Raw genomic sequence first — 27,798 nt, forward strand, 5'->3', positions numbered from 1 at the left:
GACTAAGGAGCTGTAGGCATCTAGGGATGCTCCAAACACCCCGCACCCGGATTCCCAGAGAAGTCTGCAGCCCCTGAATCTGCTAATGAGGCCGTCCCCAAGGCACCCCCATGCCGTCACTGATATGCTAATGAGGGGGAGGCTCATTGGCTGGGCCCTCACAGCGGCTGGGGAGGACGAGTGCGGGGAGAGCCGGGTTGGCGGCGCCGGGAGAAGCCCACCATCTAAGCTCCCACCTCCCAAGCTCTGCCTGGTGCGCGCCCGCCCCGGGGAGCAGTATCCCCGAGGATGCCCCAGCGAGCTGATCTTTCACCTGCCTCTTAGGAAAGTGCCTCCCCATCACCGGGCCACGCTCCCATCCCTCTAACCTGTCTAGGCATCACGCTTTTTTTTCTTATTTTTTTCGGGGGAAGTAACTTTTGCATACCCCCCACCCACAGTCCTGGGTACCAGAGGCGGTGCCGATCCTGGGGGCGGTTCCTTGGCAGCGCCGATTCTAGTCGGAGCCAGACTTTTTGCTCCTGGGCTGGGTTTGCATCATCGGGCCCCTCTGGAGCTCAGCTTCCGGCTCGCACCGACCCCTCCCCCCCGCCCCTTCCCCTTCGCCCTCAGCTCTCTGGGCCCTTGCATTTTAGTAATCTTCTCCCTCTACTCCCCCACCAACATTTTCCTTTCCGTCGCCCTCCTCTCCTTCGTTTGTTGTTTGATGTTTCCCACTCTTTGAGGAAGGATGGTTGATTTGGAAAGCGAAGTGCCCCCTCTGCCTCCCAGGTACAGGTTTCGGGATTTGCTGCTGGGAGACCAAGGATGGCAGAACGACGACAGGTGAGTGGCCTGGTGCCTGTGGTTTTCTCAATTGCTGCTGAAACAGGGTCGGAGGCGGGAGGGCTGGGGATGGGGAGGGGGAGAGCAGAGAGGGAAACGGAGACTCTGCGCGAGGGAGTGAAAGGGACTCTGATGCATCTCTCCATCTTGACCCTATGGAGCACCTGCTACCCACCAGGAACTCTCGACTTTCTTATTCTTGCAGCGCGTTTATTGCATTTATTCGGTGCGTATTCTTTTGTCTCTCTGTGCTTTGCTCGGGTGCGTTTCGGGCTAGTCTCAGAGTTACAATACATCCAAATGGCACGGGACACCAGTGTCAAGCAATTCTCTTTATTTTCTTTATTTAGGCGTGGTTCATCCACCTCGCAAACGTATCCAAGTTGATTGAAAACGCACATTAGAAACTTGAAGTCTCCTTACTGGTCGTCAGTGTTATCTTGCCTAGGTGTCTACTGGCCGCTGGGATTTATAGGCTGTGTAGACATTGGGAGTTCCAGGAGTTTAAATATGTAACAGGTAGTTAGTGAAAATAGCAAACCTTTGGCGTAGGTATGGTTTACTTGGAACAGGTGATTGTGACTGTTACTGATAATGGTGTCTGGGTAGCAGGATGCTTTTCCATCATTAGTATAATTTTAACCTAAGCAGTTTATGTTCTGAAATTAAAAGTAAGTTTCAAAACCAGAATATTTAGTAGCAAAATATTGCCCATGCATTTTTATCAATAAAAACATTTTGCTTTGTTGAGTGAAATTTAGGAAATTCTTCTGGCTATCTCTGTGTCATTATTTAAAGAGTACACTTTGTGAATTCTTTAATTCAGTCTTTTCTGGAATAGTCATGTCATGGAACCCTGGCCATATTTTTGTTTTTAAATAACCTGGATGTACTGACTAAGCTTTCAGTTCAATTGAAATGTTTTCCTGAAGTTGGTTTGGCATTAATGTTCTATTTGGAGTCAATAATAGAGTCACAGTTGGTCCAATCTGAAATCCCCTCTGCATTCACCACCAGGCAACACACCCTCAATTTCTTTTCCTCATCTTTTCAGCTTCCAATATCAACTTTTATCCCAATTCACTGGCGACTTCTTCTTGGAAATCTGTTATGGGCATCTTCCTTGGTGTCACCTTAGTAATGTAAAGGGACCTGGATATTTTGGAGAGGATAGTATTTTAATTAAATGTCTTCTTTTTAGGCAAAAGTGTGTATTTTGTAAACAAATACCTGAGGTACTAACCAGAATGATTGCAAAGTCAAGTGTTCTGGTTAGCTGAATTAAAATAATATTTAAATACATTTGCAATGCTAATTGACACTTATAAATGTTTTTAGCATCTCAGTGTTCATAATGACTCGGTTTATATTTATTTTGGGACATCACAATCATCAAGTAGAGTAGAAATCTTCATTGTAAAAAGTGTGAGATGGTTTGAATACATGAAGGATGTACTTTGACCAAGATGATTGGGAGGGTTTTTTATATATAATATCCAAGATGCTAACTATTCATACTGTTTCTTTCATTTTTCCAAAGACATTGTGGAAATATTTCAATAATTAAGAATTTTGCTAAGTAAGATTAGTCAGTCATAAACAGTAAAATATTGGATGCTCTCCCTAATATGTACAAGCTAGAGAGAAAAAGGGATAATCGGAGGACTCTAGAAGGAGAAGCTATAGATGAGCAAATAAGGTGACCCAACTGAGGGGGATGGGAGGGGAGAAGAGGGAAATTCTCTAATGTACATGATGTACATTCACTAACATCATAGTCAGTCACTAAGCCAAACATGAGAAGGAGGAAGGGGGGAAGGATTGGGGTGGAAATTGGATACTGGCTTATTGAGCAATGTGTTCATGTATGCCTCTACCATCTTGTACTCCATTAAGATGTATGACTACAATGCACCAATAAAAAATCAAAAATAATTAAATACTACCTAAATGAATCACAGCTATATCAAAAGTTTTGCACATTTTAAATTACTCTTATAAAATTTATGCTAGCCCAGTTTGAACCTAAAAATCAAGCCCTACTTGCCATTAAAATTAAATATTTAAAATTTAAAAATGCTCAGCCATTAAAAAATTTTAATGACTTTAGGACTTCATAAAAAATTGATATTTACTTTGGGTTCATTTGTTGTTAATCTTTAAGACATGATCCTTGGAATAAGAGAGATTCAGATTTCAGTCTTTTCCTTATTTTCTCTTGGGCAACTTATTCAGTCATTATGAGATTCAGTGATTTTATTTTTATCATGGGAATAATTGTCACATAATTATCTACCTTGTAAAATTGTGGCAAGAAGGAAGATGGAGAGGTAAAGGACTAGAGTTGGCATCAGTACTGCCAAGTGCCTTACCTATGGTCTTTGTTATCTCAGCCAATCTTCAGATAATACCTGAGTGGAATATATTATTTTAGGGACAAGGTAACTGAGATTAAATATTTGTCTTGAGTAGTGTATTTTAGGATAAATACAACTTAAGCTCAGTTCTTTGCAACTAATATTTTTATGAAACTCTTAGAAAAATGAAACTTAAGTTTTTCTCTTCAATCCATTTGCATTTATAGGAATAATTTTATAGCACCTAGCATAATTTGAATTCTCATTAAATGCTGGTTCCCTTCTTTGCTTTTGATCTGCACCCTGGAATTCTTCTTCCTTTATTATTTTCAGAATACAAAATTAAAATGCTGTATCTAAAGTCATGTTTTTTGTCTTCAATAAAGATAAAAATTTTACTTTATAACTAAGTCTAAGTAGCAATCTTGTTCTACACAGTTGTCTTCTTGGACTCAATTCCTACATGGGTGAGGAAGAAAGCCAGTACCTAGCAGTAGATAGAGTGCTTCCACCAACCTGTTCATTAAATGCTTTGGTCAAGTTCCTCAGGAATACCTCTGGTCTCAGGTTTCCTCCCCAGTGCCAGCTCCAGGTCTCTGCATAGCACAGCCCCAAAGTAAACAGGGACCTTAGTTTCATTGCTTCTTGATTGTGATCTATCAAAGCATGCTGTGCATTATGTTCAAGGGGACTGAGCTCCAGTTATCCCAGTGGTAACTGGCTTAATACTGTAGGCTGTACTGGCTTCCAATTTTCCTCTGCCCTACTGGTATTTTCTGGGTTCAGTTTTTAAATAAATTACTTATGCTGCGATCTTAAGATAGGCTTCTGGGGGAATCTGAATCAAGGTGATTGCCTTCTTTATCTAGAGTCACATCCTAGAGATGCTGAGGAAATTGTGTTCCAACTATAGGAAAGTAGATTCTTTCTGCCTTGCTCCACACTTTAGTAATCCTCAGTCAAATGTTTCTAGGGCATGCTTGATTGGTATGTGAAAAAGAAGTGAGGCCTATGATAGACGCAGGAAAGGGGTTAATAAGGAGAAAATATTAACGAGACTATTAGGATACAGAAAGTGTGTATACCATACACAGATTTTCTGTGAAATAAATAACCTTGCATAGATAGGTCACTTAAATTTATGTTATGCTACCTTTTAGTAAAGAAGTAAATACCCTCTCTCACACATACATGCAATGTATATGTAATAAGTCTCTGTGTGTATATATGTAATATATATGAAATAGATCTGCATTGCATATGTCATATATTCATTATATATATGTATATATACAGGTATACATTATCTAAATGCCATCCTTATGTAATTATCTTTCTAATTTTCATTCTGATATCCCTTTTGAGAAGAATATAAGGGAACAGAGTTAGGCACACATCAGTGCAAAGAATTTAATAAAATTAGTTCTTTGAGGCCATGTAATAAGTTTGAGAGCTGGTAAGTAGAACATTACTTATGCTTTGGGGGTGTCTCTTGTATACACGATGCACATTTATTTCTTTAGCGTCCTGAGTAAAAACAATTCAAATGCTTTGTGTAAGTGTTTTTAATGGCCATTAGTCCATAGATCTAATACTTGAATGCTTGCTGCAGCTCAGATCCTCATTAAGTTAGGTTTGGGAGAAAAAAAAAAAAAGAAATTGTGCTTGCTTCTTGATGTGGAGGTGGTCTTTAATATAATTAGAGGCAAATTATCTCTGGAATATTGGTGGTATTGCTTAATCTATGATGGTGTCCTTGTAGAATTTCTTTTCTAAGACCGGTTTGCAGACAGCCTCAGCTACTTGTTGGGGCCCTTTGTAACTCAGTGAGACTTTGTTTCAAAATAAAGAATAAAAAATAGGGCTGAGGGTGTAGATCTGAGGTAGAATGCTCCTGGGTTCCATCCCCAGTACTGAAAAAAAAAAATCACCAAAGAAATCATACATCAATTGTTGATTATCTATGCAGCAATGGCTTAAAAGTAAAGTAGCCCAAATCACCTTGATAGAGATGACTCAAGGTATTCAATGCATTTTGAATCTAATACATAGAATATTTAATCTTCATTGTTATTCTAAGGTTGACACTGATGTGAGAAGAGATAGACTAACGGTTTCATGTGGAAGCCATTCTGCGGTATGCAGACTCATTATAGCGTTAGAAGCTATTGTTTTCTTTTTAAGTATTTCTAGGATTTATAAAAATAAATATGTAAAGTATTCCTCTGCAGCCGAAGACTGGTACATTTCAGATTTAAACACCTTGAGACAGTTACTACAGCCCTTCTCCTCCTTCACCATGACTTAGTAGTTTTAAAGATTGGGACACAGTGCACTCACGGTGCACAAACTGTCACAATTTCCATTACTGTTAATGGAAGATTCTCAGTTGTAGCAGAGAAGAAGAGGCCATTTATTTATTTAAGACCATTTTTATTTTCAAAAGTCAGGCTAGTCCTTTCAACTCCAGTAACTTTAAACATATCTTTCATGTTTTATAGTTGGCATTTAAAAAAATGCAATAAGATTCCCTGTGAATAAAGCCTTAAAAGTTTTTGAACAAACAGTAAAAATCAATCAGCCAACAATTTAAGAGATATTTATAAAATAGGAAATATTTGAATAGTTTTTGGAGTATGTGGACATTTAGGTATTATACATGACAAAATATATTATTGTATATAACAAAACTATATTGTCGAAAAAAGTTTTGCATTGGCATGTGGATCATTTATATAAATTAACATTTATAATTTTATCACCCGTAATAAATTATATATTACTTTGAAGAGCTGTCATTGATTGTCTTTATTATGAATTTGTAAGATCGGGTCAATAAATACACTTTGGAAATATTTTGAGAGTTATTCATTGAATGATATGTGGTTTATTATGATTTGGTTATATTATGGAATAAGCCATAGTTAGGCAATTATATATGAAAATGATTTAATATTTATTGTTAAATTTAACATTAATCATTAAAATAGAATATAGATAATAATGTGTTTCTTAGCACTGTCAATTATACTAAGTTAAATTCTGCAAATAAAGCAATAAAAAGATTAAGAAATGAAGTAGATATTGGTGCAAAAAATGACTTCACATACACAATCTGTAGCCAAGAGCATACTGGCACATACCTGTAATCTCAGTACTTGAGAAACTGAGATAGGAGGATTGCATGTTCAAGGGCAGCCTCAGCAACTTAGTGACACCCTCAGTAACTTAGTGAGATCCTGTTTCAAAGATAAAAATAAAAACAGCTGGGAATACAACTCAGAGGTAGAATTCCCCTGAGTTAAATCTCTGGTACTTATATAGCATATAATACAATATATAACATAGAAAAATGCATTAATAATTATTATTTTCAGTAGCTACCAAGAATTTAGACATTGATATGTTCTATAAAACACATAGGATTCTTTCTCTTTGAATAAATAAAATTGAAATGTGTAGAGTAACTCATAAGTAAAATTGAAATGTGATTTTTCAAGTTACTTAAAATTTACTTTAAAATATTTGACTCATTTAACCACTACTGAATACCCACTTTCTGTATTTGGTTGTGTCTTAGCAATACCTTTCTGTGAGTCTTTTACTTTGAACTTTTCAAAGTACATCCACATGTAATAAGTCTTGGACTGTGGAAGTTAGAATGTAGTCATTTATTTTCCACCTAAAATACAGAAGAGTTTAAAGAGATTATACTTTCCACTAAATAGTCACCTGCAGCCTCAACAAAATACTTAGGATGGATGCAAATATAGTTCAGAAGATGGCCAAGAAACAAATCCAACTGGCTTAATTGGACTAAAATTATATTTTTTTCTTCTCTGCTAGTAATGTAATTCAACTTTTGAAAAATAGATTAAGGGCTGGGGATGTAGAGCATTTGCTTAGTGAAACCCAATACTTAGAGTTTTGGTATTCACTATTCAAATAACATAAAAAATGAACTAACAATATATAAAATAACATTTACCAGTAGCTAGATCATGGCTATATTTATTTTGCTGATGTTAATCACAAATGCAATGTTTCTATTGACTGTTATTATTCATGTCCTTATTTATAAAATGTTTTTAGAAATTCATAAACCATTTTGTCATTGATTGTTAATCTGTTTATTATTAGTGTGTTTATGTTTTGCTGGTATTATCTTATGCACCAAGTATGTTTTAGTTATGTTTAGAAAATAAAGTAAAAATAAATGACTTTTACAGTAAAATTTAACTAATTGGTTTATGTACTTACAGTTCAACAATAACTTGTGTGACCTTTTATATTTCCCCTGGTGCTACCGGAGACTGAACCCAGTGCTGTATCACTGGGCTATGATCCAAGCTGCTTTTTATTTTTAATTTTGATATAGTTCTGCTTCCTTGCCCAGCCTGGCCTTGAACTCATGATCCTCCTGCCTTACCTCCTGAGTAGTTGGTATTACAGGCATGAGCCACTGTGCCTGACCTAATCTAGCCTTTTCTAAGCAATATGTAATATTCTTTACTAAGACTTTTTCAAACTAGTGCTTTTCTTTAGTATTTAAAATTTTCATTGCCAAAATAATTAAAACCAAAGAAAATGATACAGAAAAACAATTAGTTTTACTTTTGACAGTTCTTGATTGCATAATGGATATTTTCAAGGGTCATGAAAAACTTATTTTCTCAAGGACCTTAATCCTCAGACATCTATTAAGCTGCAATTCAAATAAAGATATGTATGTAAATGGCGTGAAGTAGTAAATAGGAAATGTTGTGTGCATATCCAAAACAAAAGTATCTGCTCAGCTCTTTTTTGAAAGTAGGATAGATATGAATGTAGCTATCTTATAAAAAAAATTAGAAACATCTAGGAATAAAAATGCAATATGGGAAAATTTATCATTTATATTCTTTTGTAATGCATGTGGCAAAATTATTTTTATTAAACCCAACTTATTGGGTCAGAAAATTGGAAAGATTCGTATAAAATTAGTGGAATACCATCATGATAAGTAGGTTACAATAATCACTATATCAGTAAAGATAATTCTGTTTTTGCTAAGTAACATCTCCATGAAGAAAGTTCTATCAGAGTTGTGGAGAACTGGGTCCTTTCCCTTTCATAGTTACTCTACTCATTTAAAAATATCTCAAAAAAACAATACCATGGGCATCATTTCTTTGCATGTGTGAAACAACTAACAAGAATCTGGAAATACACCAAGCAGTGGGGTAAAATCAATAGCATAAAAGATGTAGTTCCAACAACAGTGGAATTTATGGTAGTAGTAACAGACATTCATATTTTTAAAATGTCACAAAAATAGACTTAAATATGTTTTTGAAAGGCTGTAGAGGAAAATTTCTAGGTGCTATGAGAGAGCAGGATTAGAGGACCTTGTTGAGTCTGGTAGATAAGAGGGTGATTTGGGATGTTTTCAAATAAATCTATGCTGAGATTTAGATCTAAAGATAAGAAGATGCTAGTAAGTGAAGGGGGAAAAGAATATTTCAGACTAAAGGGCAGCTTGTCAAAAGGGCAGCTTGCCAGAAGGAGAGAACAAGGAATTTTCAAGGAACTGAGGAAAGTCAGTGGACAGTGGGAAGTGTGGGTGTGGAGTCCAGGAGACAGGTCTGAGCAGCAGAATATACATGAGGGCTTCACAGAGCATCCCAGTAGAGGTTTCCAAAGTGATGATCAAAATAAAGAAGATAAAGGTGACACTAGAGCACCGACAGAATTGCATCCTCAGTCTAAAGCCACAATTGTTCAGTTGGAATTGTAGGTGGGGCACAGTGAAGTTAGGGGACTTGCAGTCCCTTTGCATATTGTGTTGTTCAGATAAAGATGAGTTGGACAAGCAGGGCCAGAAATTAGCAGAGACTTGCTAGTCATATTCAAACTTCCTAAAGTTGTAAGTAAATGAACAAACTTTGTGAACAAGTTGTGCATAGATGTGATTTTTACTCTTGCAATTAAGTAAAACATAAAATACTGTTAATCTGTCATGTATTTAATATAACCCATATTAAATATTCAAACCTAATATATGTTCATAGTTATTGTACTTCAATATAATTAACACAGAAACCAAGAAAATACCAAAGAAATTTCACAATCATGAGTGTATTTCATCAGCTGAACTCAATTATTGTTACTTATTACCTAAAATAATCATTCATACTGGCAATTTTCCAATATTATAGATTATGTTACTGTAGTTTTCTTAATTAAGCATTTGTGTATTACAGAACAAAAGTCAGGATTCTTTGGGAACTGAGTTTTCCTCACATGCCCTGTACCCAACCATGCCCTATCTCCCCAAACTCAAGCCTTGTTCATGTGTATTTGGCCTCATAATTTGCCCAGCATCTGGATATTGGGAGACTCTGAACCACTGGATATTTGATTGCATACCTCCCAGGTAGGAAAGGGATCCTGTGCATGCTTGAAGCAGAGGAATAGAAATCTAGACTACGGGGAGGGAGGAAAACACCAAACATGGCATTGGAGTTTTTGCACTTGTTTATACAGAAAGAAGCAAAGTTATGGATTAGGCATTTCTGAACTTGCCTCTCCCATAACCAGCTGACTCATAAAGAGAACCACAGATGTATTATAATTTCAAGGGAAGGAGGAACCACTGTTCATATCTGGAAAAATAAATCATTTGCGTAAACAAGATTAGTAAACGCACCAGTGGTATTAAATTTGTCTCTTTGACCGGGAAGAGGAGATTGATTTAGAGCTGGAGGTGAAGAGGTTAGAGTCTGGGAAGCCCTAGTCGCTAAAGAACTAGGAGTGCAGGAGATCTGAGGTATGGGCAGAAGAGGATGGGCTTTTCAGGGAGACCAAGGGCAGGGAGATTTCTCTCCATAATTTTGAATTGAATTTCATGATGATCATATTTATCTTCATTTTCTTTGACAAATAGAAGCAGTTAAGGAAAGAGAAAGAGAAAACCCAACTGCCAAGCTTGGCCTTATCTGTAAGGGACAGCAGCTTGGAGCAGATCTCTAACTCTTGACCCTTTTTCTCTTTAGAGTCTTAGCTCGACCTCTCTTCCAACCTGTGCTTCAGTGATTTTAGCAGGATTACAATTATGCCACTACTTCAGAAGCTGAGAAGCATTTCCTTCTGTATATGCATTCCTTGAACTCAGAGTTGTATTACTTCCAATTTTCACAGTATGTAAATATGTGTAAGAAATGGACTGTGCCTACAAAGCCAAAAAAAAAAAAAAAATCCGCATTGAATCTAGGAAATAAAGGGCTGCTTGTTCTTGGCTTTCTGGAGTTCCACAGAATCATAATGATGACTTGCTATGAGAAAGGGACACTTAACCCGTCTTGCAGATCAGTGTGTGAATAGGGATAAAGCAGATTAACACATTTCAACCTCACTGAACTCCCCACCGGGAAACGCCTAGATTGTCCACATATTGCAAACAAGCAGTTATTAACAGCAGGAGCCAGATGTGTGGTTTAAATGGACAGCCTGCTTTCTCAGGTCTGTCAAAAACTGAAATACTACTCAGTGCCCTAGGAATCACATAGGGTGGTCAGCAAGCTGGACAGGCACCACTGATGGTAATGATTTGAGTCACTGCCACACCATGTGGTGATTACACTGGCAAAGCAGAAGAGCTTCTAGTATTTTGTTTCTATATCTTGCCTATCTCCCAGCAAATGAATTCATGTGTATTTCTCTTACTTATATATGTAAAAGATAAGATTTAAAGGGATCGTATTGTGGTACTTAGCGTTTATCAAATGACAGTGAATGCTTACTAAGAGCTTAGTGTGTGTCAAACATTGTGCTAAGCACATTATGTTTATTTTTAATGTTTATACCATCTCAGAGAAATTCTGTTACTGTCCCCATTTTATAAATGAATTGCCCAAGGTATAGATATATACAACTTGTTCCAAGATGTATATAACTCATAAGAGGTAGAATCAGAATCCAATATGCTTACCAAATAGTTTTTTTTAACATTTACAAATATCAATTAATGCTATTTAAATAACAAAATTCAGCCATAAGAAGAACAAAATTATGTCACTTGTAAGAAAATGAATAGATTTTGAGAAAATTATGCTAAGTGAGATTAGCCAGTTTCAAAAAGAAAAAAACATAGACGTACATTTTCTCTCATAGTGGAAACTGGATGGAAATTGGGCAACAAGAGAATCTCAGATAGATAAGCAGAGACTCTAATGGAGTAATGGAGGGAGCTTAGGGGAAGAAGAAGGGAAGATAAATTCATAGAAAATGCTGTGTTAAACTACCAGTTCCAATATCAAAGACATGGGCAGGGAAGAGGAGCGGAGGAGGGATTCAGAGGGAGATGCTTCATGAACTGTGTGCATACAGAACAACTGCACTCTATACACTAGTATGCTGTGCATTTAAAATGTGCCAATAATAAAAACTAAGTCAATAAATAAATAAATAATAGAAGGTACAAAACGTAAACAAAGGTAAAAGATTTTCAAGAGAAAAAAAATCACAAAATTTTTACATTCTCCTAAGCTAGTATTGCAATGACAATGCTCAAAAAAGAAAGTCATGAGCTGGGTATGGTGGTGCACGCTTGTAATCCCAGGATTTGGGAGGCTGAGATAGGAGGATCATGGTTCGAGGACAGCCTCAGCTACTTAGGCCCTTTGCAACTCAGCGAGACCCTGTTTCAAAATAAAGAATAAAAAATAGGGCTGGGGTGTAACTTGGAGGTAGAATGTCCCTGGGTTCAATCTCCAGTACTGCAAAAAAAAATAATAATGTTATGGTGTTTCAAAGTCTGTAATATTTTCCAAAAGAAAAACATTCATTTTTTTCTCTGCATAGACAACAGTGTTCATATGACAGTCTGGAGAAATAAGATTGAAATTGAAGCTTTAGCAAAATAACAGGCCCGAGATTTGGGGTGTTATTTTATTTATTAGAAATAGGCTAAAGGTAATTAATTTCTGGGGAATAAAATAAAATAATAGCTTAGCATAATGGTTAACTTGAAAACATGGAAAATAAATAAATTTTGAGTATGTATGAATTGTAAAAGCATCATGTAATGTCTTGTTATTAAACTACTAAGACTCTTAATATATGTGTTTTGGAAGATTTGGCCAGGGTAATTTCTTTCTTACTTTGGTTAATCCACAGTAATTATCTTTCTTGTGATGACTGTAAATTTCATTCAGTTCTTCTCAGTAGGATTTTGAGGTTTTATAATTGTTCTTCTACTCCTTAAAGTGATATTCATTTTTGTGGACAAGTGTATTGATGATAATGAAGGTTCACTTGTGGACATATTATGAAGTTTAATTGTGAAATTATTTGTTTTATGCTTTATACTTAGGCCAATCTATTAGTATGATTCACCTGTTTCAAAACCTTGCAGAAATGTATGCAATATAGCAAGCACACAATAAGTAGAAAATACATTAAAACAAAACAATAGTATGTGGAAAATTAAGTCAGTTATAAAGTTGGTAAGAAATATGAATTCCATGAGTTCTGATATAGTTGCTGAGATGTGTCACAAAGTTAGAGCAAAGACGATGCGATCAGTCTCATAGGAAGAGAAATAAGCCAACAGCGTAGGAGAAAGACAGCTTCCCTAGTGTAATGTAAAAGAAGTTGCTTTGGTTAGCGTACGATGTCCTTACTTACTAGATTTTTATCATAAAAGAACACCAAATATTATAAGACTTTTATAACAGTCTCATTCTCAGGTATTGATACAACTAGAAAGAATCAGCTGCGTAAAGTGAATCTGTAGGATGCACACATCAAGGCAGTTTAGATGGATCTTGTAGGAAAAAAAAAATTGTAGGACAAAAAACAAAAGACAAAAGGAACATACGAGGCTACTGATAGATTGTAAATCTTCCGTGCATTCTGTCTTAAATGCTTCTTAAATACCCATGGCTTGATATTCTTATGAATATAAAGAGATTGAAATTGCTGTCTTTGTCAAGAAGCTGACATAGAAGTATATCTGGAGCTAGTATGATAATCTGTAGTGGAGGTCCATTAGGATGCCAACCAAAACACAGGCTTGAATTGTGATAGAGTTTAGTTCCTTGCCTATTTTGGATTAATTGGTAGTATATTTATGATATTAACAAATAGGCAGAGTAAATAACATACAATTTAATACCCTTGTTAAGATTTGGAGTGTATCCTGAATTTAGTTTTTTATAACCCCACATGTCTTTACTTACAGAGATTAAAAACACACATATCTCTATGCACAGAGCTATATTTAATTTCATAATTATTATAATCAACTCTGAGTTGCTCATTTTTTTACATAACTTAATCGATCTATTACCACCCAGTAGGATCATCTCAAAACTTCAGAGTAGTTTTCTAATACTTTTCCAGCTTGATTTAGTTATTGAGCTTCACCCACTCATTCCCCACCCCCCACAGGGGTATTCTACCTCTGAGCTATGCCACCAGCCCTATTTTTTATTCTCTATTTTGAAATAGGGTCTCACTGAGCTGCAAAGGGCCTCACTAAGTAGTAGCTGAAGCTGTCTTCAAACCGAGATCCTCCTGTCTCAGCCTCCCAAATGCTGGGATTATAAGCGTGCGCCACCGCACCTGGACACTTACTCATTCTTAATAGATTTTAATCCCTTCTTCCTTAAATTATCTTAGCACTTGCCAGTGTACCTCATTATTCCAACTCTGTTTTATGTATCCCACATCTAATAATCTCCCAACGCCCATCTTAAGCCTCATTCAAGCCTATGTATTTCCATCATAGTCTTCCTAAACATGCTTTTTTTCATAAAATATCCATGTTTTGAAAACCTGTGTCACCAGTGCTTATTATGTGAAATTTAAAGTGCTCAGCTCAACATTGCTTTTCGTTCATTGACTTTTCTTCTAACATGTTCCTTAAAGTGTAATCACTCCCTCCTCTCACATCCGACATCTGCTTCAACAGTGTTTTTGCTTCCATCGCGCTGTGCTCTGAGGCTGGGCTGCATCTCCTCGTCTCCTTCATGACCAGACTCTAAACTACGTGCAGAACCAGAGACGTTTGAAACTACTGCTCAACACATTAAGCCTTACTCAATGTGTTCTCAGTGCCATTGTGTCATTTTACACTTATGCTCATGATTTTGTAGGCATAACATAGAACTTTCTAAGGAAAAAGATGCATTTTCGATTCATTTTGATTCCTCCTCCATTATTTAATATATGTGGTTTATATACAGGCGCCAGGAATTTTAATTCTATAATCTAAGCAAGATGTTGCCAACAGAGCTGGAGATGTAGCTCAGTGGTGGAGCGCTTGCCTCGCACATGTGAGACACTGGGTTCAATCCCCAGCACTGGAAAAACAAAAAAAGCAAAATCTTTAGCTGGTTATGATGGCACATGCCTGTAATCCCAGTACCTGGGAGGCTGAGACAAGAAAATCCCAGGTTGCTAGCCTTAGCAACTTAGTGAGACCCTGTTTCCAAAAAAAAACAAAACACAGAAATGGGAGTGTGGCTCAGAGGTAGAATGCCTCTAGGTTGCTCAATCCCCAGTTTTTTTTTTTTTTAAGATACTACCAAAAGAAAAAAATATTTGTAGCTATTAATATATGCATAGGTGCCACATACATACATTATTATAATAAAATAAGAAGTCATTTGAATCCAAGGTGTTTTTATTACCTGGTGGAAACAAGATTGTTTTTCAATCCTTATTCTAAACTCAGGTATTGTGGTTTAAGTCATTTGACTTGAAAATGTCTTTCCCACACCTATTTTAATATTCACAAGGAGCTTTCCTTTGGAAATAGCAAAGCTGAGAATGTGCTTCAGTCCATAATTCATACGGTGACAATTCAAATGACTGTTAACGTGAATTTTGAAATTCACACGGGGAGCTTCTCAGTGAATAGCGTTAGTGTGCTGGGCAGCCAGCCCTGCCATTGTCCAGGAGACCGGGGGAGGAGCCATGAGTGAGCAAGGCCTCCTCACTGGAAAACAGGTAGTGGTGCTGGTACTTATCCTAGTACTTTCCCTGGATGAGCAGAGTGGCGTTCTTTTTTTCCCCTTTGTATTAAATCCTATAAACATCCTTTTGTTTCTTATTAGGAAACAGTGCTTCTGATAGTTTAGCATCTGTTTCATTTTTCACTGTTAGCATGCATATTGATTTTCTTGAATAAAGAAATATGTGAAATGCACCTGACAGTTATCAAACATGTCCCAAGTCTTTGAACATTATTTTAAAACTTATGCTTTTACTATTCTTTTTTTGTGACTGTATTTTTATACTTTTATTGGCACTTTATTATTATACCTCATTGTGAGGTTCAAAGTGATACAAACATACTCTCAGACATTACTTGATTATTTTCCTCTCCGAATTCCAGCCCCTCCTCCCTCCTCACTCTCTTTATGTTAGTTAGGTTGGTAGTGATACACTCATGTATGGACATAAATGAGGGCAATGGAAAAATCTCCTTGCAAAGAGAGTTTTGGAAAGAAAGTAAATTTTATATATTAGAATTAATGTTTTAGAAAAAATGGTAAATGCCAGTCCAAAGCCGAGATCCTACATAGGACATGCTTAAAAACAAACAACCAAACAAACAAAAACCAAGCAGGTGTGGTGGCTCATACCCGTAATCCTAATACTTGAGAACCCGTAATCCTAATACTAAAATCCTAATTTTAGTACTTGGGAGGCTGAGACAGGAGGATCATAGGTTCCAAGCTGGCCTCAGCAACTTAGTGAGGCTCTCAACAACCCAGCAAGACCCCATTCAAAAGAAAGAACAAAACAGGGCTGGAGGTGTATCTTGGAGGTAGAATGGACCTGACTTAATCCCTAGCACCATCACTAAAACTACAACAACAACTAAAACAATGCAGTAAGTGGACTCAATTGAAAACAGTAAATGTGAATATCAACGCTGCACCTCATTGTAGGTTGGAACATTATAGAATTTATACTAACAAGTGAAAGAGAATTTTTTTCTTTTGTAGAAAAAATTACTAAAATAGGGAAATGGTGTTTTGGCTTTTATTGAACTATTATTTCAGAAGTATGTAGCTGGGCATGGTGGCACACCCTTTGTAACACCAGCATTTGGGAGGCTGAGACAGGAGGATCTTGGTTCATGGACAGCCTCAGCTACTTAGTGATGGCCTTTGTAATTCAGTGAGACCCTGTTTCAAACAAATAGGGATGCAGGTGTAACTCAGACGTAAAATGCCTCTGGGTTCCATTTCTGGTACTGAAAAAAAAAAGAAAAAAATGAAAAAGGAAAGAAGTATGTACAATACTTTGTGAGTGGAGAGATTCATTGTTACTTCAGTGAGCTAAAGAAGGTAAGACATTGATACTGATAATGACAAGAACATGAACTTTGGAAGTGTGGTTAATCCTTGAGGAAGAATTGGAGAGAAGTTTTGATGTTGTACGTCCTTCCGCATTGTCTCTGTGGTATGCTTCAGTCTTCTGCATAAAGTTTCTTTTAACAAAATCATTACTTAATCATAGAAATGTTAAGGAGGTTGGGGAATTTTGTTGATGAGGGGTGTGCATAATGGAATTTTTCTGTAAACTGCAGCTAAGTCAACTCTGCCTTACTCTCAGATATCTTTAGAATCTCCAGTTAGAAGCAAGAACTTGATTTTACTTTAAAAAATTCATTTTTTTCTTTTTTGGTGATATGGGGATTGAATTCAGGGGCCTTCTACCTCTGAGCTATACCCCTTCTTTTTATTTATTTTTTTGTTTTGGGACAGGGTCTCCCTAGGTTGCTCAGAGTCTTGCTGAGGCTGACCTTGGACCCGTGATCTTCCTGTCTCAGCCTCTCAAGCACTGAGATTGCAGGCATGCACCACCATGTCTGGCTTATCTAAAAAAATTTAAAGTAAGCACCCACTAGGATTACAAGTGAGTGGAGCCTTTCACTGAAAAGGTGTTTTTTCCCCCCTATCTGATGACAATGTATTGAATTATCTAGAAAAGTAATCAAGAAGATACTGAGGGTCCTGCAGAGGGCGAGGGGAAGCGGGAGACTTGTGGATGAGGAAGAGGATGAAGCTGGATCTGTCACCTAATCCTGGGCTGTATCACAGTAGCTATGGTACTATTTCTCTTTCTTACAACGAATACACTGAGAGACTATGTCCTGCTCATCAATAAACATGATGCTGTCTGCGAGTAGCAGATCTCTTTGATCATTTATGGTAGATGTGCAATTTTTATATGGTTCTTTTTTCCCCTAGTCCTTTTATATTTTTGGTTGCGTGGCATAGTTAAATGAAGGAAGATCCATAACTGATCAGAAGTGCAAAAAGAATGAAAGATTGACATTTAGTAATAAACTTCATCTTATTTCTTTCAATATCCATTTTAGCATTTTTCCTAGGCCTAGAGAGAGCAACGCTATTTTTTAAAAACAACACTGGCTACACAAACATTTACCCTGACTTTGGAATAAAGAGAGTGAGAGGAATCCTAGAATCATTCTATTTTTTTAGAAGATAGCTTTCGGGAGGTTTGTAGAGGCACATTCCAGGTAATGTTTAATAAAATTGATTTAGAAATCAATATGCCTAAATTACAGAGCTCTCTTAATGAAATGGGATGAGTATGATAGACTTTAGGTTCAATAACTGACACCATGAATAAAAGGGACAGTTTGTTTTACCCAAAACACCCAGCAAGACTCAAGAATATCAGGATGTGCAAGATTGTCAAATCCAGTAAGTGTTAGTGAGTAAAATAAGTGTCACAAATACATATGATCAGGTTGTATGTCGTGTGTGTCTAATATATATATAATTAATATATAATTTTATATTTAGTGACTAGAAGTATTATACAAATGGAAATATTGCCTTGAAAATACTGATTTGCTAGTTGCCCATTTTACTTAACATACTGTTAAGTAGACCTAATTAAATTCATTAAAGGTTTAGTAATATGTCTATAAGTAAATTTTTGTAACACTATTTTTGATAGTATAATAGCCCATAATGTGAAGTGTTATTTTTCTTTTGTTGCTTCTTCTTGTTGTTGGCAAATACTTGCTTTTATGCTCATATTTTTACATTCTTGCCTTTTGTTGTTTATAGACATTGTTGGTTTCTTGTTTGTGATTTTCCTAAAATAAATTCCTAAATGTGAAATTACCCTGTCAATGAGTAAGAATATGAGTCTTTTTCAATGCATATCTCCTTATTGCATTAAAAATGTTGTTTCAATGCACAATAGTTATTCCATGTGTTACTATTACTTGATAAAAATTAGTCTGTTACCGTAACTATACAGCTTCTTCATCACTGTAAAATATATTTACAATATGGTTGACTACAGGGCACTATATTCCTCTCTTTCGCTTTCCTTATGCAGTATTATATCTTTGTGTATTTGTATAATTAGGTAAACAAAAATAAGCAAAGAACAAAACAAGGAAGTTGACATATTTTAACAATAAGTGCATGTTTTAACACTAACAATAAAGTAACTGCTTTTTAAAAAACCTCAACAAAATGCTTACAATAAAGTGTTTAGTTTCGCTAAAAGACTAAAATTAACAAATTGTAAAAGAACATTGCCCCCTAGGAAAGCCTAATGATGCACACAGATATTTAGGTTTTTATTTTTGCAAGTAAGTCTTCACATGTGTGATGGAATACACTTGATATAGTAGAGAGCCAGCTTTTGCTTTTGATATTTGTTTTCTTGTTGTTTCTTTTCCTTGTTATCTAACCCACTTTCAAGTACTACAGAATACCACATTTCAATTGAATCCTACAAATACTACACATCAAATACTGCAAATACCATGTTCAAATACCCTGCAGAAATGGAACTAACTGAAGAATCTGAGATATTCAAAGGTCACTCCCTCTTGAAATGGCAGTTTAGATTAATAATAAGAGAATGTGCCTCTCATTCTGCCTTAACTGACAGGAAAAGCTCTTCAAGTATTGATTATGATGATTATGATGATTGTAATTTGTCCACATTATCTTATCAAGGCAAGAGCCAGGCAGGCATTAAGCCAGAGAGCTCAACTGTTTGTGAAAAGATGAATCAATTTTTCTCTGGAGTGAATTAGATAGTTGGGAGCAGTAGAGCATGCTAGTGTGTCAAAGCAGGTGAATTTGAGCTGTCTTAGTGTTGTAGTGGACCTTTATTTTATTTTCATTTTATACCTACTTAAGCCACTAAGTTCTAAATTCAATGGAGAGTCCATTGAATTCTAAAAATAAGTATCAAAGAGTTGTGGCCACATTCTCTGTGAGATATTCATGACATTTCTTTTTATTAAAACAACATTGAAATTTAAATAAACAGTAAAAAAATTCCTTACTGAATACTGAAACACGTTTCTATAAATTATTATCATTAAAACCTGCAGAGCTAAATCACATAAGCATTCAGCTAAATTAGGACTCTAAAATTAAAATACGATACTCAGCCATCTGAATAATGATAGTGTTAATAAATGACGAAACTGGGAGAGTTGTGGCATTATGGTAGGCAATTAAGTAATTAAAAAGGAAAGGTCAAATACCTTTTAAATGTTAGTATAGTAGAGCTGCTAAGGACATGAACTTTTAACTTTTAACTAGCTCTCACTATTTGCATCCCGCCTTCAGCATTATTTGAATTTTTCTCTTTTTAGCATAGCCCTTATATTTCTTTAAGTTACTTTGGAGATTTGGCAAAAGTTTACGGCTATTTATGTTTAACTCAGTGCCGATTTTAACCATGTTATATGGTATTTGTTTTTTGAATTGTCCAACCCCAAGTCCAAAATTTGTTCTTTCATTATATATAGACAAGAGTTCTGTTCTATATATAACTACTTATTAAATATGGTAGTTATTATTCAATGTAGACACATCAATGTAATAAGAGTTCAAGGGAGGAAAGTAGAAAGAAAACAGTTCTTAATGGTAAAATATAGTGGAAGAAGTGACCAATTGTATCACTTAGATTATTAAAAAATGTCTCCAGCTGGGTGTGGTGGCGCATGCTTGTAATCCCAGCATTCGGGAGGCTGAAACAGGAGGATCACGGTTCGCAGCCAGCCTCAGCTACTTAGTGAGGCCCTTTGCAACTCAGTGAGACCCTGTTTCAAAATAAAGAATAAAAAATAGGGCAGGGGGTGTAGCTCAAAGGTCGAATGCCCCTGGATTTCATCCCCAGACCCGCAAAGAAAAAATTTCTCCTCAGCTTTAGTTTTAGTGGCCTCTAAACAGCCTCTGACTATGCACTTCTCCCTGATATTCCTGAAAAACTTGTATTTCACAAAAGTTAAGGTGATTGGCTCTTGGTTTTCTCAGTAGCAGAGTTAAAAGGTGACTCAATATTAAATCGAACATTGCCATTAACAGTAATAGACAAGAACACTAGCCAGGCTTGGTGGCACATGCCTATAATCCCAGCACTTGGGAGGACCTCAGGTTTGAGGGCAGCATCAGCAGTGTAGGGAGACTCTGCAACGGAGCGAGACCTTTTTTCAAAACAAAAAACAAAAAGTGGTGGGGTATAGCTTGGTAGAATGCCCTTGGGTCCAATCCCCACTAACACACACAGACACACACACATACACACACACACACACACACACACACACACACACGAAAGAAAAGAATACTAATGCATATAAAAACTTAGCAACAGGGAAGGTCTATTAATTGACTTGTAACAAAGTATATTAAGCTCAAATATAATTAAATTCCTAATACTACTAATATTTTTAAAACTATATATTTTAGTTATAATTATTAGTGCTTATTAGTTATACAAATTAATGGGGTTCAGGTGACATTTTCATACACACATATAGTATCCTATGATTGTTTCCACCCTCCAAATAACTCTGTCTTACGCATCCCCCTTCCCTCATCGTTATCCTCCTCCCCTTCTCTAATAATCCTACATTCATGTTGTCTTTATTATTATTTGCTCTACATATGAAAGAAAACATAGAATACTTGTCTAAGTCTGGCTTTTGTGTGTGTGTGTGTGTGTGTGTGTGTGTGTGTGTGTGGTACTGAGGATGGAACACAGGGACATTCTACCTCTGAGCTACACTCCCAGCCTGATTTTTTATTCTTTACTTTGAAACAGGGTCTCACTGAGTTGCAAAGCGCCTCACTGAGTAGCTGAGGCTGTCCGAGAACTGCAATCACCCTGTCTCAGCCTCCCGAATGCTGGGACTACAAGCGTGCGTAACCACGTAACCATGCATAGCTTAAGTGTGGCTCATCCACTCATTTGATGTTGGGCTTCAAGGCCGATTGCATAACTTGGCTTTTGTGAATAGCACCACAATAAACATGCGTATGAAGATTACCTCTTGTGTATGTGGACTTTGACTCCTTTAGGCATATCTTCAGAAGGTAAAGCTGGATTATATGGCAGTTCTACTTTTTGGTTTTTGAGGAATCTCCATACTGTTTTTTCATAGTGGCTGGACCACTTTTTATTCCCACCATTAGTGTTAAGGTCCACTCTCTTCCTATCCACATCCTTGCCATAATTTGTGTATGTGTTTGTGGGTTGTTTGTTTGTTTTCTTGATAATAGTTATTCTCATTGGGCTGAGGTAGATTTTCAAGGTGGTTTTGATTTTGCATTTTCCTAATGGCTAACGATGTGGAACAATTTTTCAAATATTTATTGACCATTTTTGCATCCTTTGAAGAGTATCTGTTGAGTATGCCCCTGGGTTTCATACCAGGATTGCGAAGAAAATAATAATAAAAAAAAAAACCTTAGGGGGAGTACTTTAAGATACTGGTACAGGCAAGGATTTAGCTCAGAATATAATAGCAAGAATTATCTGCTAAGAATTATCTGTTGAAATCATTTGATCTGTTGATTGGATTACATGTGTTTTTTTTGGTGTTAAATTTTTAAAATTCTCTGCATATTCTGGATAATAGTCCTCTGTCAGATAAAAAGCTGGCATAAGTTTTCTGCCGTTCTCTCTTCAGTTGATTATTTCTTTTGCTATGTGGAAGCTTTTTCTTTTGATGTAATCCCATATGTCAATTCTTGCTATTATTTTCTGAGCTAAATCCTTGCCTGTACCAATATCTTGAAATACTTCCCCTAAGGTTTTTGTTGTTGTTGTTGTTTAGTTTTCTTCACGATACTGGTGATGAAACCCAGGGGTATTCTACCTCGGATCTACATCCCCAGCCCTATTTTTTATTCTTTATTTTGAAACAGGGTCTCAATTGCAGAGGGCCTCACTAAGTAGCTGAGGCTGTCCTCAACTGCGATCCTTCTGTCTCAGCTTCCCAAGTACTGGGATTATAAGGGTGCACCACCATGCCCAGCTTCCCCTAAGTTTTTCCTAATACATTTTTAGTTTTCAATCTTAATTTATTGTTGTTAATTTTGTACAGAGTGAGAGATGGGGTCTAGTTTCTGTCTTCATATGAATGTTCATATTTTCTAGTATATAGTATTTGTTGAAGAGGCTGCCTTTTTCCCATTGTATGTTTTTTTTTTTTTCTCTTTGGAAAAGAATCCGATGGCGGTAGGTGCATGAGTTATTCACAGGTTATTCATGGGTCCTTAATTCTATTATAATGGTCTTTATGTCTATTCCTTGTTAATACAATATTGCTTTTGTTACGGTGTCTCTATAGTATATTTCCAAGTCAGGTATTGTGATGCCTCTCCTTGTTCAGGATGGTCTTGGCTATTTGGGATCTGTTGTGCTTCATATGAATTTTAAGATTGCTTTTGCTAAATTTGTGAAGAATGACTTTGGTGTTTTGATATATTGAATCTGTTGATTGCCTTGGGTAGAATAGCCAGCTTAACAATATTAATTCTCCCAACCTATGAACGTGGGAATCTCTTTTTCTTCTAATGTCTTCTTCAATTTCATTTGTTTCTGTTTTATATTTTTTATTACATAATTCTTTCACATTCTTGGTTGAATTTATTCCTGTTTATTTCTTTGTTTTTGAGGCTATTGTGAATGAGATTGTTTTTCTCATTTCTTTCTCAGTGAGAACATTATAGCCTATAGGGAAGCTACCATTTTTTAAATTGTGCTGTTGTTTTGTGTAATACTGTGCTTTGAACACAGGGGCATTCTACCTCTGAGCTACACCTCCAGCACTCTTTTATTCTTTATTTTGAAACAAGATCTCACTAATTTGCCAAAGTATGGCTCAAACCTGTGATCTTTCTGTTTCAGCTGACCAAGTACTGGAATTTCAGGCATGCTTCACCAAGCCTGGTGAAAACTACCAATTCTATATTATATTGTACCCTGCTATTTTGTTGAATTTTTTAAGTTATAAGAGTTAGTTGACTTTTTAAGGATTTCTAGTTTTAGAGTCATATAATCTATAAATAGGAATATTTTGACTTCTTTCTTTCCTATTTTCATCCCTTTTATTTCTTTCTGTTATCTGCTTTCTAAGGCTAGAGTTTTTAGTGTAATATTAAATAAAGACGGTAAAAGTAGACACTGCATCATTACTGATTTTAGAGGAAATGCTTTCAATTACCTCCCAGTCATTGTGTTATTGGCTATGAGTTTATTACATATATATTTTATTTTGAGATATAATCCCTCAATTCCTAGTTTATTCAAGATTTTTATCATCAATAGATGCAGGATTTTATTGAAGGCCTTTTTTGTATGTATTGCTATGATCATGTGATTTTTACTCTTGATTCTATTTATGTGGTATATTACATTTATTGATTTGCCTATGTAGAACCAACCTTCTGTCCCTGGAATGAAGCCAATTTGGTTATGGAATAGCAGTTTAAAAATGTTGTGAGCTTTTTAAAATTATAAAATAGAAAATTTAGTAGTAAGAAGAGAAATTCTTGATTCATCTGCTAATTATAGAATTAAAATTCAATAGTTGAGATTTATGTGCATTTTATATGAAGTTAAATTTTCACCCATTTATTATTACTATCAAATGCTGTTGATGGGCAATAAAAACTCAAGTAGTTGAAAGTATAATGTTTATTTACTATTTATGTCTAGAACCTCTAGATGAGGTACTCCATTTTGAGGGTGAGGATGTTCTAAGAATGTCCAAGGAATTAAATTGATAAAACTAAAGGATGGAAGCTACAAATTGGGTCTTAAGTGTTCCTCAAAGTGCTGTGTGTTAGAGGCTTGGTACCTAACTGGTGTTATAGTGGGAGGTAAAATCTTTAAGAGGCGGTGCCTAGTGGGTCTGTGTTCATTAGGGGTAGGCACTTGAAGGGGATATTGAGAACCTGGCCCCTCTAATTTTTCCTCTTCTGCTTTCTAGGGATGTGGTAAATGGTTCTGCTCTATACTCACTGATGTCATGAAGTAATATTTGACACAGTGATAGGAAAGCTGGCTAATGCAATGGGCAAACAAATGACCAATTTTTCCCAGTTAAAAAAGAAAAATATTCTAAAATAATTTAATTTCCTTTGTTGCTCTATTATTTATAAGTTATTCAGTTTATTTTGTGATCTTTATAATGAACATTTTTCTCTTGGCCATAATAAATAGTTCATTCACCTCCACAATATTGGCCCATCAGTTCTTTTTATTTGATCAATTTGATTGTTGGGATGGGCAGAATGGCAAAGGCAAATCATTACTATTAATTGTTAAACTAAAGATTTTTAGTCCAGATAATTGAAATATAAGACAAATATATGTGTAGAAAACCTATAAAGCTCACCTTTCTTTCTTTCTTTCTTTTTCTCTCTTTCTTTCTTTCCTTTTTTTTTTTTTTTTTTTTTGGTGTTGGAGATTTGACCCAGAAGCATTCTAACTCTTTCTACCTCTGAGATATACCTCCAGCCCATTTTATTTTTTATTTTTAAAAAGGGTCTCACTAGCCGGGTGTGGTGGTGCACACTTGTAATCCCAGCATTTGGGAGGCTGAGACAGGAGGATCGCGGTTTGCGAACAGCCTCTTCAACTTAGTGAGACCCTGTTTCAAATAAAGAATAAAAAATAGGGCAGGGGGTGTAGCTCGGAGGTCAAATGCCTCTGGGTTCTATCCCCAAACTCGCCAAAAAAAGGGGGGGGGTCTCACTAAGTCTCTGAGACTGGCTACAAACCTGAGATCCTCCTGTATTACCTCCCTGGGATTGTGAGTGTACACTACATGCCCAGCTAAAGTCTTTTAAGTTTCTTTCTCTCTCTTCACAATTTATTTACATTACCTGCTATTTGACATGCCAGTCAGGTCTCGCCTCTCTTTGGAGAGATGGGTTGTACAACATATTTGACCTGGAAATAGGGTTGCAAAGCAGCCCAAGAATGTTACTACTGATTTTCTGACCTTTCTGGGATGTTTCCCATGTCACTTCTTTTCTCTTGAACCTTCTTCCTATTCAACCTTTCTTTGTGCTCATTATTTTGTTTAATTTTTATAACTACTTCCTTAGATTGTCATTTTTTTAGCAATGCTTATTTTCTTCAACTAGACTCCAAGTTACTTTTACATCGTATTATACTCATAATTGGAAGTAATGCTTACTTGACCGATACTGAGCAATTAGTTTTTTCTACCTGTGAACGATCCTTACTCTGAGTAGACCATGTATGTGCTAACTCTCATCCCGTGGGGCTCCGACCTTGAGGAATCACCACTTCAGAGTTCATTTTGGCGGCATCCTCCTCTCCCCAAACAAACAAACATAAGGAAATAGTGTTTGTTTTGTTTGGAAGCCTGAGAAAAGTTTCCTGAATATTAAACTGGGTGATAAATCATGAATGAAATTCGTATTTTGGCAAAACTTTTTTAGATCTCCATCTGGAATCTTGATGCCAATTAATTTCATCTTGAATCTCAGGGTTCCTGGTCCAGCAAAGCCTACAATTTTACTCTTAAAATTTGATCAGAAAATATTGACAGGGATTTTCTTTGACAACATTGGTAGATGCTGCAATGTTTAATGATATAATTTTCTGAGAATATGTTCATTCATCTGTAGCCTGTCTCATCCTCAGACAGCCGATTTAATGCTCCATGCATTGCCCTCTGTGCTAGCCCTTTATTCTAAGCTTTTTGGAATTCCTTCACTTTTATAAATTAAATTTCATCTATCTTCACTTTCCTCAGAGAGTTTACTCTGTTTCCTTATTTTAATAGGGGCCAAACATTAGAATATATACAAAGGTTATAGATAACATTAGAATCTTTTCAAAGGTTTCTGCAATTTTTTTGTAGTACTGGGGGTTCAACCAAGAGGCATTCTGCCTCTAAGCTATATTCTCAGCCCTATTTTAGTTTTTATTTTGAAACAGAGTCTTACTAACTTGTGGAGGGCCTCAAGAGATTGCTGAGGCTGGTCTTGAACCTATGATCCTCCAGTCTCAGCCTCCCAAGTACTAGGGATTCCACACATGCACCACTGTGCCTAGCTCGAATATGTTCATTTTGGTATGAACATATATATCTATATACTGGCTGTGGTGGTGCATGCTTGTAATCCCAGCATCTGAGAGGCCAAGACAGGAAGATCTGGGTTTGAGGCCAGCCTCAGCTACTTGGTGAGGCCCTTTGTAACTTAGTGACACCCTGTTTCAAAATAAAAAATAAAAATTAGGGCTGGGGACATAGCTTGGAGATAGAATGCTCCTGGGTTCCATCTCCAGTACCGCAAAAAAAAAAAAAAAAAAAAAAAAAAAAAAAAAAAAAAGAGTCTGGGAATGTCTTCCTCTTCTATTTTCAAATTATAGTTTACATCTCCATTTCTGTGAGGCATGTTTTTTCATTGTGACCTTTGTTTCTTCCCCTGTCGTCATGTCCTGTAAGCCTATTGGTGATGCCTTCATATTCATGGATGGCTTGAGCACCGGCTGCTATTCTTCACTCTCATTTCAAACCCTGCTGTCATCCTTCCCACATTCTTTGCCTTTGGCCCTTTGTCTCTGGTTCTTTTCATTTGGTGAGTTTTATGTTCATTCTATTGAGAGTCTTTCAAGCCTGAGCTTAGCTTGACCAGAATTACTTGACTTCTGGAAATGTATACTAAAGTGTGCTACCATCTGGCTTCAACTTGACCTTGCCTCCTCGACCTTACTCACACTACAGATTCACTTTTATAGCAACGAGACCTGCAGTCCTTTGCACATTTCATTTGCATGCTTGTCTACCATTTTTAACATAAATTTTTATTTTTTGACTCATATTTATGCTTATTTCTCCTACAACCTTTTTTCCTGCCTTGTGGATACACTGACACTACTCTTTAAATTTCCAATGATCTTTGTCATGTCACATCCAACTAATTTTCCCCTCATTCTCTTCTTTTGTACCTTTCTTCTTTTGATTCCGATGCCATCATTCTCGTTTAGTTTATGTCCTCCTCATCTTAGTTCACCTTTACAGGTTTCTCTTCTTTTCCTTTCTCTTTAAAATTATGTTTTACTGAAGATTGTTTCTTGGAACATTCCTCTTTCCACTTGTTTCCTCTTTTTAGTTGACATATTCAAGCTCCAGTATCTTTAACAACATGTTAATGGTCAAAAATCTGAGTATTTATCTTTCTTCTCTATCTAGAGCTTTAAAACTGTGCACACTGTTTTCCACTGAATGTCTTGGCTTGGTGGTATATAGATGTCTCAGTCCAGACTGTCCCAAACT

At 36.2% G+C, this 27,798-nt stretch overlaps 1 protein-coding gene across 3 annotated transcripts in view; it reads left to right on the forward strand.

Annotated features, from left to right (window-relative positions):
- Positions 1-730: 730 nt before the first annotated feature.
- The window catches only part of KCNT2 (potassium sodium-activated channel subfamily T member 2), a gene marked incomplete at both ends in the record, with an annotated part of 363,001 nt that continues 335,933 nt past the window's right edge, over positions 731-27,798 (forward strand). For all 3 annotated transcript variants that reach the window (XM_080699605.1, XM_080699606.1, XM_080699607.1), the window contains one exon: positions 731-825. In XM_080699605.1, coding sequence (XP_080555731.1) covers positions 731-825 — 95 coding nt within the window. The remainder of the gene's footprint in view (positions 826-27,798) is intronic.

This window comes from Muscardinus avellanarius (genome assembly GCF_963383645.1).
Source record: "Muscardinus avellanarius genome assembly, chromosome: 7".
Classification (NCBI taxonomy): domain Eukaryota; kingdom Metazoa; phylum Chordata; class Mammalia; order Rodentia; family Gliridae; genus Muscardinus; species Muscardinus avellanarius.